Below are 13,244 nucleotides of genomic sequence, written 5' to 3'. Positions count from 1 at the left end.
TCACAGGGGCTTTGGGGTCCAAAAATCTACATGCACACTTTAAAAATGGCCAAAATACATTCCAAATAGATTTAGTGTAGAAGGCCGGGTTTTGTTTTAGCGAACTCTACATTTCCGTTTGTTCGAATGTATAAGCCAGCATTAGAGGAACATTTAGAACAGTCAACAAAGTTGAGGCTAAAGAGGGCTTTGATAAGTTCTCCCTAGTCCAAGAACATCCTTTTAAAACCTTGAGCTTGCAATCCTCAACTGTGGAAAGCAAGTAGGTTGGCTAGGTAAACCCATGTTTCACTAAGGATAGGTGCTAAGAAGGCTTTGTTAGGGAGGATCCAAAGTTGATGGTCCACACCAAAAGATTCCACCTTAATCTATCTAGCAGGTAAAAAAGGAAAAACTTTTAGAAACTTCATGCACCATCTCCAAAAGGTTAGATTCATTGAGGGAACAAAGATTGTTTTGATTCTCATTGACAGCTTCCAAAGTAGCATTATCTCTGCAAAAGATACCTCCTGTTTGTGGGATAGAAGGGGTAGAAGGAGCATTGATAATGATAGGAGCTGCCGGCTATGGTGGTTGACAATCGGCAGGACTCATGGCAAGCAAGGCAATGTGCAAGTACGAGAGAGAGAGAGAGAGAGAGAGAGAGAGAGAGAGAGAGAGAGAGAGAGAGAGAGAGAGAGAATTTGGTACAGCAAGCCAAAAAAAACACGTTATGTTAATTATTTTGAAAACCTCTTTTACATGATATAAAGCCACTAACTAGAGTTGTTGCATGCACAAAAAAAAAGCACTGGTGCATAAGTCTTTATCACAAAAGGATGTTCCCACGGCTAATACTGGGCTTGAAAAAACCTAACAATCCCCCCCCTCAAACTCGAACTAAACAGGCAACTCATGATATTTCGAGTTTTTGGTGTACTTGTCAACCGTGAGTTTTAGGTTCTCTCACAACCAAGGATTTTTGGTGTATCCTTAACCTGGTGCTAGATCAGTAACCCCCCCTTGAACAGATAGGGTGTAGGTCAAAAAATTAGCTACCAAAAATGGAGTTTTTGGTTCACTGTCAAACCTTGGGTTTAAGGTATACCCAGTAACCTCATGAGAAGTGAGAACAAAAATTGATAATTTGGGAGGTCTTACCACTCATGTGTGGCAGTGTCTAGAGCCCTTACGATTTATTTTGACTAAAAACATGAAAAAAGTTTAACTAAAGAACATCATTATCAACAAAATATGTTGCATGCTTGGTGTCTCCCTCAATCATATGAATTTGATTTTGACCCTTTTGAAAGCATCTGTTTGATGGATGATTTGTTTTACCACAGAGAACACAAGGATTCTTCTTGAAACAGTCTTTCGTCTGATGATTGTTGCGCCCACAAATGGCACAATATCTGGTTCCACTAAATGGTTGAGATGAAGCTGAGGTAGCAGCACATTTAGTGACTGCATAGGCACTGGAAGTATTAGAAGAACATGGGGGATACTGCATTGGAGACTGTATATGCACTGGGGGAAATAGTAGAATTGGTACTAGGTACCCTTCGTTCTTCCTCCTGGAATGAATTGATGATACCATCCAAGGAGGCAGATCTTTTTCCTTTAAAATAGTGACAATTTGACAAAATTCTGTCGGGAATATTCAAAAAAACGGCTATCAGATCTTCATCTGGCACAAGGGCTTCAACATAAATGAGCTGTGTTTTGATGCTCTTCAGTCTATTAGCTAAAGCTGCAATGTTTTCATCTTCACGCATGCGAAGAGAATATAATTCCATTTTTAAACTCATTTTGGAATACTTAGCTTTGGCACCGAAAAGCTTCTCTAACTCTATCCAGGTAGCACTTGAAGAATCAACATCATCCCAATAATGAATAAAGTCGTCTTCTAAGGAAGTTAGAATGATACCAAAAGCTTGTTCGTCTTTCCTTTGTTGCTCGACAGAGAGGGCTCGAGTTATTGCACTTGTAGTGCCTGCTTCGTCAGTTGTGAGAGACCACGTTCCATAGGTTTTTTCGCATCAGATAGCCTTTTACCTTAATTTGCCAAGTGTGGAAAACGGATCCGTTAAATTTATCCACCTTTGATGCCATATTTGATATGCAAATGATAGCTTTATGCTAGTGAAGATGTCCGTCGAAGAGTCGGCAACAATTGAATTTAATTCAAGAGTCAATTTGCAGCAGTCGAATTTTCGAGAAGCAACTTTGGTAACAATTTCTGAGATGCAACTCTAAAAATAGGTGCAAAACTGTAGTGCATCGGCGAAGCAATATGAGCTTACAGCGCGATGGCGAACGAGCTTCAACGTGGCTTGTAGATGATGAACCGGCAAGGGCTGAAGTGTCAAGAGTTACTACTTAGGCCAAGGCGAACAGCATGATGTAGACTATGGTTGATTTGCTGCATGTCGTCGTGATGGTGTCCCCTTCTGCAAGCGGCCGTTCCCGCCAAGCTTCTCGAGCACAAGCCTCAAGGGCTCTGACACCATTTGATAAGAGATGCGGCTATGGTGGTTGACGGTCTTCAGGACTCATAGCAAGCAAGGCGAGGTGCAGGACGAGAGAGAGAGAGAGAGAGAGAGAGAGAGAGAGAGAGAGAGAGAGAATTCGGTACAGCAAGCCCAAAAGAAACACGCTATGTTAATTATTTTGAAAACCTCTTTTACATGATATAAAGCCACTAAGTAGAGTTGTTGCATGCACCAAAAAAAAAAAAAGCATGAGTGCATAACTCTTTATCACAAAAGGATGTTCCCACGGCTAATACTGTGCTTGAAAAAACCTAACAAATAAAAGTGGGATTGAGGCCACAAAGATTCTTGAGAAATTGGATAATTTTGCCTTGGATGAAGAAAAATGTGCTACTTCTTGGTTATATTGTAAAGATAGTATAAGCAATTGAGCAATATATTGGTAAATCATAGCTACACCCTCTTTGCCATCTTTGTCTAAAGTGGCCAAGATTTCGACCCAATCATTAAAAGACAACATATGTAAAATAGAAGACTTTTTATTCAAAGCTAAGGCTGATTCATGGAGTAGTTGTGATGCTTCTAAACTATTAATACATCCTAGGACAAGGGAGGTTGCCACAGAAAGGCATTCAAAGGATAACTTCAGGCCTTGTGAAAGGGAAAGGGCTTGTAAAAAAAAAAAATGTAGGGTTAGAAAGAGATTACATAGGGTAGGGGGCAACTAATTTTTCGTCCTTTCTGGCAAGAAAGAGACTAGTTCTATGGGTAAGGGTTTTTTGTGGGGGGTGGTCTTTTAAGTAAATTCTAATTTGCTTAAAAATTTCCCATGCTTCTCTGGATCCTGGATAACTCTCATACGAGCCGTCAATTTGTATTGAGTGTGTTCCGAAAATTTTGTATATAAATAAAGGTTAGTATCTTTGCAACCTTTAGACCAGCTAAGTCCAGGGACTATGATAGCCATGAGAGCAGGAATCCAGAATTATAGTCTAAGAGGGACCACCTAGCACCCAAAATAGCAATTATTGACAATGGATCCAACTTAGCCCTATAATCCCAACTAGTCTCTAAAGCCAGCGTCCTAGCTTTCCCAAAAACCTGGGAAAGCCTTGTGAGTAGTACATGTATGTAGTTATTTTACTTAAATATATAAGCACAAAAGAACCAAACAGTTCAAAACATAGCTAACTTTAGACAAGTGACCAGGGATAGCACAAAAACAACTCGATCTTAGAATTATTATGTACATTGTAATAAGAATGAGGTCTCATTCTAGTGTAAAAGTAGAAAGGAACTTTTGTATTTTTTGCTTGAAAAAGTGGGATTAGTTTGGTACATGAAGGATGGACAACAGCAAAGCCAAAGAGAATCCAAGAAAGAGTCCTCACTTGCATCCATTCAAACAAGACAACAAATATGTTAGCTTTGAATGTGTTTTACAGGTGTCAACGAACTATATCAATTGTTATCCATGTCCACCATCTTACAATCTTTTTAACTTAAAACCATTGTCCAAAGTAATCATGAATTCTAGTTTTGCCAAATGCAAGGTGTAATTTTGTTCCTTTAAAAGTTCATTGTATAACTTGAGATTAAAAAAGGTCATCACTCCTTTGAGATCCAAGTTTTTTATTGTAGTTATAGATAAGGTTATTATGTACCCAATTTTTTATAAGGCCTTAAGTATTTAAATACATACCATTCCAATCAAAAGGCCACCATCCCCCCCTCATCCAAGTGTCTTACCCCCAATTTAGTCCCAATTTTTCTATTGAATGTAAAACAAATGTAGCCCTAAACTTCTATATCTAAGAATTTATCAAAACCAATCGAGTGAATGAGGTAACATGCCTCTATTTTTCTCTTTTGTAATTAGAACCCAAAAATTGAATGTAGTGTCCCATCCATAGTTCGGAAAGAACACAATATCTAAGAAAAAACCTTTTAGGTAGCTAGTAGCACATCCCCATAAGCTAGACATAACAACCAGCTAAGAAAAAACCACTTTAACAGCATGCTCGATCTATGTACAAATCCTAGCATATAATGTATTAAACCAATCAAAAGGACCTAACATGTGATCGAGGTAGCATAAACCCAACAACTAAAATATCAAATATCCACCACCTCAGCGTTTGACCAGATCCTAATTACTATCTTAAGCTATTGTGTAGTGGCATAGTGCACTAATGACGATTGGCAACCTACTTAGCTAGGTAAGAAAGTGAATTCGTCCTCTAATTGCACAGAGGCTTCATGGGAAAACAACCTAGTATACCCATGAGATACCAACATTCAATAGTTCCAACAATAGCTATGAAGCAGATCGTATGCTGCAGAAAACACTGAAGTGTTTAAAAGATTATGTTAAACCAATAATGGTACATAGTTCCAAAAACATGAAACCACATTTTTGAGCTAGTGAAAAAAAAAACTCGTATATAACGTAGTTATGCAGTACAGAGTTAGTTCAGCGGCCTACCACCTCATGAGCAAGTGTTGAGTCAATTAAAAATGGTTCCTTAAAAAAATACCCAATATTTCCAAGAGATAACACTGTTATCAACAACTTCATATTGTAAGAACAAGCTTGTGTGTTGTTAGTAAGATGCTAAAAACGAGCAGGGGTTTAAAAAACAACAAATTACTCCATAAAATGGAACTCCATTTAGTCAATCCAAAAAAGGTCAAACTTAAATGATATTTTACATAATAGGCATATCACGATAAGTTACCGACCTGAGATGGTGCAGCATGTTCAACCAACACCATAGCACCACAGTGAGAAGGTAAAAAAGGCTCTCTTGGAACCTTCACATACACATGCAAAAACACAAAATCAAGGCTAAGTGCGGGGCAAGGCAACCGTCACCTCTTCAAATAGAAGGTCCCACAGGTGGAGGTGTTCCGGGATGCCATGTGAGGAGAATCCTTTTGATCAGCACGATCTGCTCAGCACATCATTCTAGGAACAAGCGAGGTGGCCTAAGTGATCACCCTCTACAAGAGGTTAGGTTAGACATGTGGTGGTTTGTTACAAGCAGTAAGGACACGTGCACACACACACACACACACACACACACACACACACACACACACACAGAGAAGCATCTATTGGATGAATATAGAGCGTGATACGCCATGATGCACTACAGACAGGTCATAAAGCTATACACAAATTGAGAGTTTACTAAATGGCAAGGCATGCACTCTATAAGGGGAATGGTTCCACGTGATTGGTTAGTAGACCCTCTATAAGGCTTCAATTCCACTAAGCAATATCCTAGTGCTAAAAAACTATCCAAGGTGTGCTCCCAAGGGGCAGTATATACCAAGCAGCCAAGTCAAAAATTAACAACCCCAGGGGGTTTGATGGGTGGTGAAAACCACCCTCATCTCTCTTTTCAACCAAGCAAAAAAACTAGTGTGTGTTTGTGTGTGTGTGTGTGTGTGTGTGTGTGTGTGGGGGGGGGGGGGGGGGAGTGGTTGTACATTGTGTACAAAAGAGACCTTTGGAGATTCTCAAAGGCCTATCACCACAGGATGTACAAAATCAATAATTATCCATCTTTTCAGGTAAGACTCATTACAACTTAAATGTCAAAAAATAACCTAGAAAAGTCATGAAGTCGGCATTTATACAACATAGGGCAATGGGGAAGGCTCATGCTTGTCTGTAACTTCTAAATTGTTTGCTCCTTAAACCCGAGAGGAGAGAAAATTTAGTATGTGCATGGTGCATTAAGTATGGGTATCTGACAAGTGAGAAGTCCTAATAGACATAAACATGTCACCACCGTTCATATTGGTGCTTTGTTCAAGCCTATTGGCTGGGATGACTTGGTCTGTATGTCTCCTGTAGGACTTTGTTTAGAATTCACAAATTAAAATGATACCCATGAGCAAGGGATGAATGTCATGTGAATATGAGTGAGACCTTTTACGACAATTTTAGCGGGAGGAGGGATTCCCTCTCCCTCCCCCTTACATGTGGCGTGTTCTCCTTGCTCCGGCCAGCTCCAGTGGTGTGCTCTGCACTGTGCAGCCCAGCGCTCAGTGCGCTTAGAGAGAGAGGCGATGGAGTTGTCGACCATACTAGTGCTTATGGATGCCCTACATATTTAGAAAAACAAGGCATTCAAAGTCAACCAATAAATTTAGGAGAGCACTTCATTAATTCGTTAGAGATAGATCTCAATTCAAAAAATGGGCTCCTCCTTCTTTCATGTGGCACATGCCCGTTGCTTTGCACAACTTATTTTTTTAACATCAATGATTCAACGGTGTCTAGGTGCAACGTAGCCCTTCCAACATAGTTTCATGTCCACATTGTAGCGGCAAATCACTTGATGGACAAGTGCATAGACAAACAATCGAAAGGGTCACGACGGCTTTCAAAAAAAATAAGAAAGTGATAAAATTGTTAGGAAGAATTAAACTCGTATCGGTGTTTGGGAAAGGATTGCCTCAGCTTAGTCTTGAGCCGATTGAAAATCGAGACTAGCTAGCTGCAAACCTTGGTAAACGAAAGAAAAACCAATGAAATATGTGAGAAAGTCGTCCAAAAATTTTGCAAATCTCAAAAATTTTGCTAGTATTTTCGGTTTTCTTCTTTGTGAGAAGGAAACTCGATCAACAGCCGCTTAATAAAAGAGACTTCTCAAACGTTAACATTGACTGGAATCAAGCTATAAAATACAAGAAATGTAAATCCATGTGAAGTTGTGAAATGAAAGGTGAAATAAAAAGAACTAATTAATATATGTGTGTGTATAGAATTTATTAGAATTATGCAAGGTGAAGCTTCACTTTAGCATTCTTAAACAATAGAGTGCAAGAAAAGTAAAGACATGTCAGGATGTGAAGTGAAAAGTATGTCTCCATAATGCACTGAAAACAATGAAAGTCTCCCTAACCCAACACAACACTAAGGGTTTCTTTTAGAAATCCAAAAAGCATGGTGAGACCTCAAAAGCAACAAGTTTGTTTTTTGACAAAATTCAAAGCGTATTCTCGTAAGAAGGATTTGTACCAAGTCAATAGGAGACACACTCATGTCCACAAAAATGGGTTACTTCACAAAGACACATATTTAGGAGGCATATTAGTGACCTTTTGTTAGGCAAAGAATTCATGATGATCAAATTGCCTGTCAAGGGCTGTTGGATCTTGGCTGTGCGTTCATCAATACGTATGCCAATTGTGGTTCGTAGATGCAAAGGGAACTCTCCAAATGCAATCACCTACATTGGCTTTACGAAGACCTTGACATAGGTGAGAGAATTCACGATGAGATTTATAGTCAAAGGACACTACCTATGCTTTCAACTTAAAGGCATGTGCCCTTCCGCGGGACAAGGAAGCTCTACGCTATGGTTCAACAAATGTGAGGGGAAAGGCCTCTCTCTACATGCAATCACATATGCTTGTACCTTGAATGCCTATGCCAAATGTGGTGCCCTCACAAAAGTGCAAAAGTTCTTGATGGGCAACCTTTTTAGAGTGATTTGATTGCAAGATGCCCATTATTGTTGTGGCAAGGAAGCAGTGTGCTACTTTTATTAGATGTTATGACTACACCTTGAAAGCTTGTGGTCTCATGCAACATGTCATGGGTGAGAGAATTCACGAGGAGATTACAAGTTAGGGGTTATTAGAGAAAGATTCGAAACTCTAGAGCAACTCGTACAAGATTAAAGCAACACAAAGCACAGAAAACTCAGCATGGATAATACAAGAGCCAAAACCCAGGCACACTCGTAGCAACAAGCCCGCATGCAAGAAACTTTAGACACGTCAATATGTATGGATGATGAATATCTTGTAAGCATCATCGATTTGGGTCCACAAGGCAGTTAATCCTCATGCCCTTGCAACATGATTATGACATGATTAAAGAGAACAGAAATATTTGCAACATGGTTGTGGCATGATCTAGGAAAGAAGCAATATTCGCTACACAAGTCGAGCATAGACATGAGGAGGAGGAGGAGGGTTCCATAGCAACAAGTTTTTCATTTCTTTCATCCAAACTAAAAGCCTGTGTTGTGGGGTACTTCTCAAAAGGCACAAGATATGCCCAACATGAACATGGATGTGGCAAGGAAGGCTAGGTTGTTTTCACCATATGCGAAGGGAAGGCCTCTCTCTAAATGCAATCTCCTAAGCTTGCACCTTCAAGGCCTCTGACTTTGCAAGATCTTCACATGGGGAATAGAATTCACATTGAGATTGCTAATAAACTATAATTCTCATGGTCCTCTTGCGAGACACATGGATTGAAATTGGAAAGTATCATACTAGAGGTGGTACTAAAAATCATGCTTTAATGAAAGGTAACAAGATTTCTCTCTCTATCTCTTTCTCTCACTCTCGTTCTCTCTCCATTTCCTTCTTTCGGGATGTATATTCTTACTGAATCTTCAAATGACAACCAAAAATTAATAACCCATTCTTATACAAATGAAAAAAATATACACAATAAATTGTGCCAAGCTTCTTATTATGGGATGTATATTTGTGTTTAATGTTGAAACAACACTATCACAAATTACTAAGCACATTCTTAAGCAATCAACAAGAATGCACATAATAGAGAAGATTTGAGTCAAAGAGACATTACTATCCGGAAGCAAATTTATACATGCTCTCTACAAATTCATTTGGACATGCTCGTTGGAAAAATTTGAGTCAAAGAGACATTACTAAATGGAAGCAAATTTATACATGCTCTCTACAATATCATTTGGACTTGCTCGTTGAAAAAATTTAGACATGCTCTTTAAGAATTCATTTGGTTTGACAACAAATCAAGACATATATAGGTAATTAAGCACTTTGTCTAGGGGCTCTTAAATATAAAACAACATACATGGCAATGAATTGGTTGCATTTTGCTTGCATTTCAAAATTATTTGACACTGTCTATCATAAGCAAACAAATTCTTAACGAGCTTGTTAATCGAAGATTGTTGAAAGACAGTCTTGTTGGGTGATGGTTCGATCAACATTTACGTATACTATGGTGTCTTTTTTAAAACAAAATAATTTTGTATACTCAAGGTATGGTCTAGCACTTCATTGAGTGCAAGAAAGTCCTCGAGCTTGTCCATGGTGCAAGATTGCATTAATGTAAGGATGTGCATTTGACGAGAGAATCTAGACACAGAATTGTCTCCAAATAAAACATACACTAGGAATTTGACTCAATTGCATTTATTCTTCCATACTGCATACTGGCTCAGTCTAAATTAAAACTTCCAACTAGGATACCTTTAGGAGAGAGAGATACCTTTAGGATATTCTCTCTCCCCTTGCTCTCCCTCTCCCTAAAAATCCACGTCATCCCTTCGCCTCGCCCTGCTTCCTCTCGTCTCGTCGAACCTGCGCGCTCTGCAAGAATGCCGACGTGGTACAGAGAGAGAGAGAGAGAGAGAGAGAGAGAGAGAGAGAGAGCTCTGCCTACTTCCCTGGCCCACCTGCAAACTGCCCAAGAGAGAGTTCAAAGATTTCTTTGGGGTATCCCCCCATCCTCTTTTCTCTCTTTCACCCTCTCTCTACTCTCCTACCTTGCGCCGCCGCCTCCTTGCACTACGCCGCCACATCATCAAAGCATGTCTCCGTCTTCTGCCTTGCCTCCTTCCTCCCTCTCAAACCCTGGACTGTACAGAAATGTTGCACTGTGTGAGAGGCAAGAGACACTTGCCCCCACCCCTACCGATCTCCCTCCTCCTAGCCCCCTTTGCTCCCTTGCGAAGACAGCCACCCCACAACCAAGCTCGCTTGAATCGTACAGCGGGCCACGCAACAGAGAGAGAGAGAGAGGGAGAGAGAGAGAGAGAGAGATATGGGCTGCTCGCCATGCCAAACAGAGAGAGACGGGGAGATAGACGTCCTTGCAAGCAAAACAATGGAAAGAACCGCCCACCACCTTCATGCACCGGCTAGCTTCCAGAGAGAGAGAGAGAGAGAGAAAGAGCTCTCCACGTCGCACCCTACTTGTGGCCACTTTGCATCCACATAAGATTGGATGGCGACCGCCAACTACCACAATATTCGAGAAGGAGCGAGAAGAAGACTTCTTAGAGTTAGAGAGAGAGAGAGAGAGAGAGAGAGAGAGAGAGACTTCCCACCTGCCAAAGAGAGCATCTCAATAAGATGCCTCAAGTCTTCCGTTTTTTTTTAAACCGTGCACACATACACAAATACTATCTCAATTTCAATGCAATTAATGAAGTACACTAGACAACTCCTTGCATTACAAAAATAATAATGTATGATAATGATGCATGATACTATTTTCCTTCCTCTATCTAGCTTCTACTTGTGATTGCTCTCTTGCTCTCTTAGAAAAGTGCTAGCAGTGGAGGCCAAGAAGGTGTACAGATGACGGGGGAGAGAGTATTTGATTTTTTTTTAAAGAGTTCCCACCACCCAGTAGGTACATGGTTCGACAATTGGTGTATCTGGCCAAGCAACAAAATGTAGTTTGCTCCTCCTGCCTGCTTGACAAGAGAACATAATCATTATACATACATACAACAGTAGTTATGGAGACAACAATCTCCATAACTTGGAAACCAAACCAGCAACCGCAAACTAGCATTATCTGCCAAAGTCACAAGACCGCTTCTCTCATTCCTCCATGTTCCTTGACGGTGACGACCTTCCACGATTTTGAAGAGGCATCTTGTTCCAAACCACGAAGGCAATCGATGCTATTGCTGCAGCTATATAAGGAAACACCGTCCATGCAGCCTGTTAAACATGACATAAGCGTAATCATCAAAGAATACAAGAACAAAGTGCCATCTTTTGTTAGTAAACTAACGAACCAAAAATGGGGAAAGAAAATAATACCACAGCTGTTGCAACTCCAGCCAATGCTCTCACCGGGTGCTCTCGCAAAATGCAGCCCACGCCCATCTAAAACAAAAGGAGCCTTCTTATGATGTGCCATAAAGATAGATATTTTGCTTGTTACAAAGCTGAAGATACATGTTGCATGGTATGATAGTACAAACCCCATAATTAAAGTTTAAACATGTTTTCCTTAAAGGACGATCAGAATTGTTGAGAGCCAACTCTTAAGCAGTCTCATTTAATCTACTCGCTTACTAAAAAGTGTTTGAGAGTTGAATACTGGAGCCTACATGAACAATCACATTTTGTCCTAACCCAACTGTTGTTTTCTTCATAAAATTTCTTCTTTATAAGATGGAAAATTAAACTGAGCGGTAAGCTTGAAACCTGAAGAGGCAATGTGATGAGTGCTCCCAAGCATACACCAGCAAAGAACTTGTCCGGAGAAACCCCCTGTGCACCACAAAAAACGAATGTTTGGACAATCAAATTGGTTAGAGAAGAAAGTTATGGAAAAGGACGCCTACCATAGCCCCGGCCATGAAAGCAGTTGGATTCCGCACACCAACGGAGAAACGCTCCACTACAGATCTATTCAATGTTAAGATGGGTGCCAACAGAAGCTTGCCAGCTGATCAATACAGAAGACGAACTCACCAAACCCAATGAGGTTTCCATAGCGTTGCACGCTTTGTGAGATGCTCTTTAACTTCTCCTCACTCACTCCTACCTGTCAAAAGCATAGAATAATACAACACAAAAAGATAATTTAGTCACTAGAAGTCCTAGGAGTTCAGCTGCAATGCCTTCAATGCAGCAATGTGTTTTTTTTTTTGGTAAACATAAAAGTTACTTTACATCCAACATACTCTTTACAGCCCACTGTACTTTGCAAGTTCTCATACCTTCTTCCTCAGTGTATCCCCTGCCTTTGTTTGAGCAGCGAAACGGCCTGCATAGAATGGTATCATATCACTAATGCATACTCCCCTGTGCCCAATTTGAAATATCAAACGAAGCCCATCAAAACAGGCCTATCATCACATGTGCATGCAGAATAGAGATGAACAACAAACAAGAAAAACGGCTACTTACCAATAAACCCAAAACACGGTCGAGAAAATGTAGAGCCCATTTTCGAAGACAGAGGTGGAAAAAGCCCTCCATGAACTATCAAATATCAATGTGCGTGCAAGAACAGCTCCAACCTAGAGAGATTCTCTCTCTCTCTCTCTCTCTCTCTCTCTCTCTCTCTCTCTCTCTCTACTTCGGACCTCCGAGGACGATAATTAAATCTCTCTCTGTTCCTCTCTCTCTCTCTCTCTCAAGCACTTAAAGAGGAGGTTTTAGCCCTCGAGCGAGAGCTTGCCGAGACTAGAGCAAGGGGTGGACTTGAAGGAGAAATCCAGCCTTCGATGATAGAAAACTTAATGTCATCAAGGAACATGTACAAAAGATCAAGGAGGAAGAGAAGCAACATGAGGCAAAAAAGTCATCGTGGGTGGATGTGATCATGAAGACACAGAAGAAGGTGGATGAGGCCGAGAAATGGATAGAAGTCGCCAAGAAAGGGAAGGGTAAGAAACAACAACCATCCCCACTCCCACAATCATCAACATGACCTTAGAAGAAGAGCAGAGGAAGAAGACTAGAGCTTTACATGTACGAGTAACCGGTCTAAAAGACAAGGATGATGTTGTTGCTAATTGGACTATTTCTTATTTTTAATGATTAATTTCTTTTTATGAAATTAGGATATTTTAATGTGTACACTAAGAACTGTTAAAAGATTGTAGCTACAGGAAATGCCATCAGGAACGGACAACTCTGATGTGTCATTTGATGGGTGACGGTAAACATCGCGAAGGAGTTTCCGTAAGTTCGGTGGAAAGGGCCGGGTTACGA

General features: G+C 40.4%; 1 protein-coding gene across 1 annotated transcript in view; it reads right to left on the bottom strand.

Moving 5' to 3' along the window:
* Positions 1-10,708: 10,708 nt before the first annotated feature.
* Positions 10,709-13,244, bottom strand: part of LOC147456498 (uncharacterized) — a 46,158-nt gene continuing 43,622 nt past the window's right edge. The window contains exons 4-10 of the mRNA XM_086514958.1: positions 12,435-12,547; positions 12,245-12,329; positions 11,997-12,069; positions 11,867-11,922; positions 11,727-11,792; positions 11,337-11,402; positions 10,709-11,234 (exon numbers count right to left, since the gene is read on the bottom strand). Of these exons, the coding sequence (XP_086371084.1) occupies positions 11,112-11,234; positions 11,337-11,402; positions 11,727-11,792; positions 11,867-11,922; positions 11,997-12,069; positions 12,245-12,329; positions 12,435-12,547 (582 nt within the window). The 3' untranslated portion in view covers positions 10,709-11,111. The remainder of the gene's footprint in view (positions 11,235-11,336; positions 11,403-11,726; positions 11,793-11,866; positions 11,923-11,996; positions 12,070-12,244; positions 12,330-12,434; positions 12,548-13,244) is intronic.

This window comes from Adiantum capillus-veneris, chromosome 6 (genome assembly GCF_014529385.1).
Source record: "Adiantum capillus-veneris isolate H3 chromosome 6, ASM1452938v2, whole genome shotgun sequence".
Lineage (NCBI taxonomy): Eukaryota > Viridiplantae > Streptophyta > Polypodiopsida > Polypodiales > Pteridaceae > Adiantum > Adiantum capillus-veneris.
This window is presented reverse-complemented; position numbering and strand designations above follow the sequence as displayed.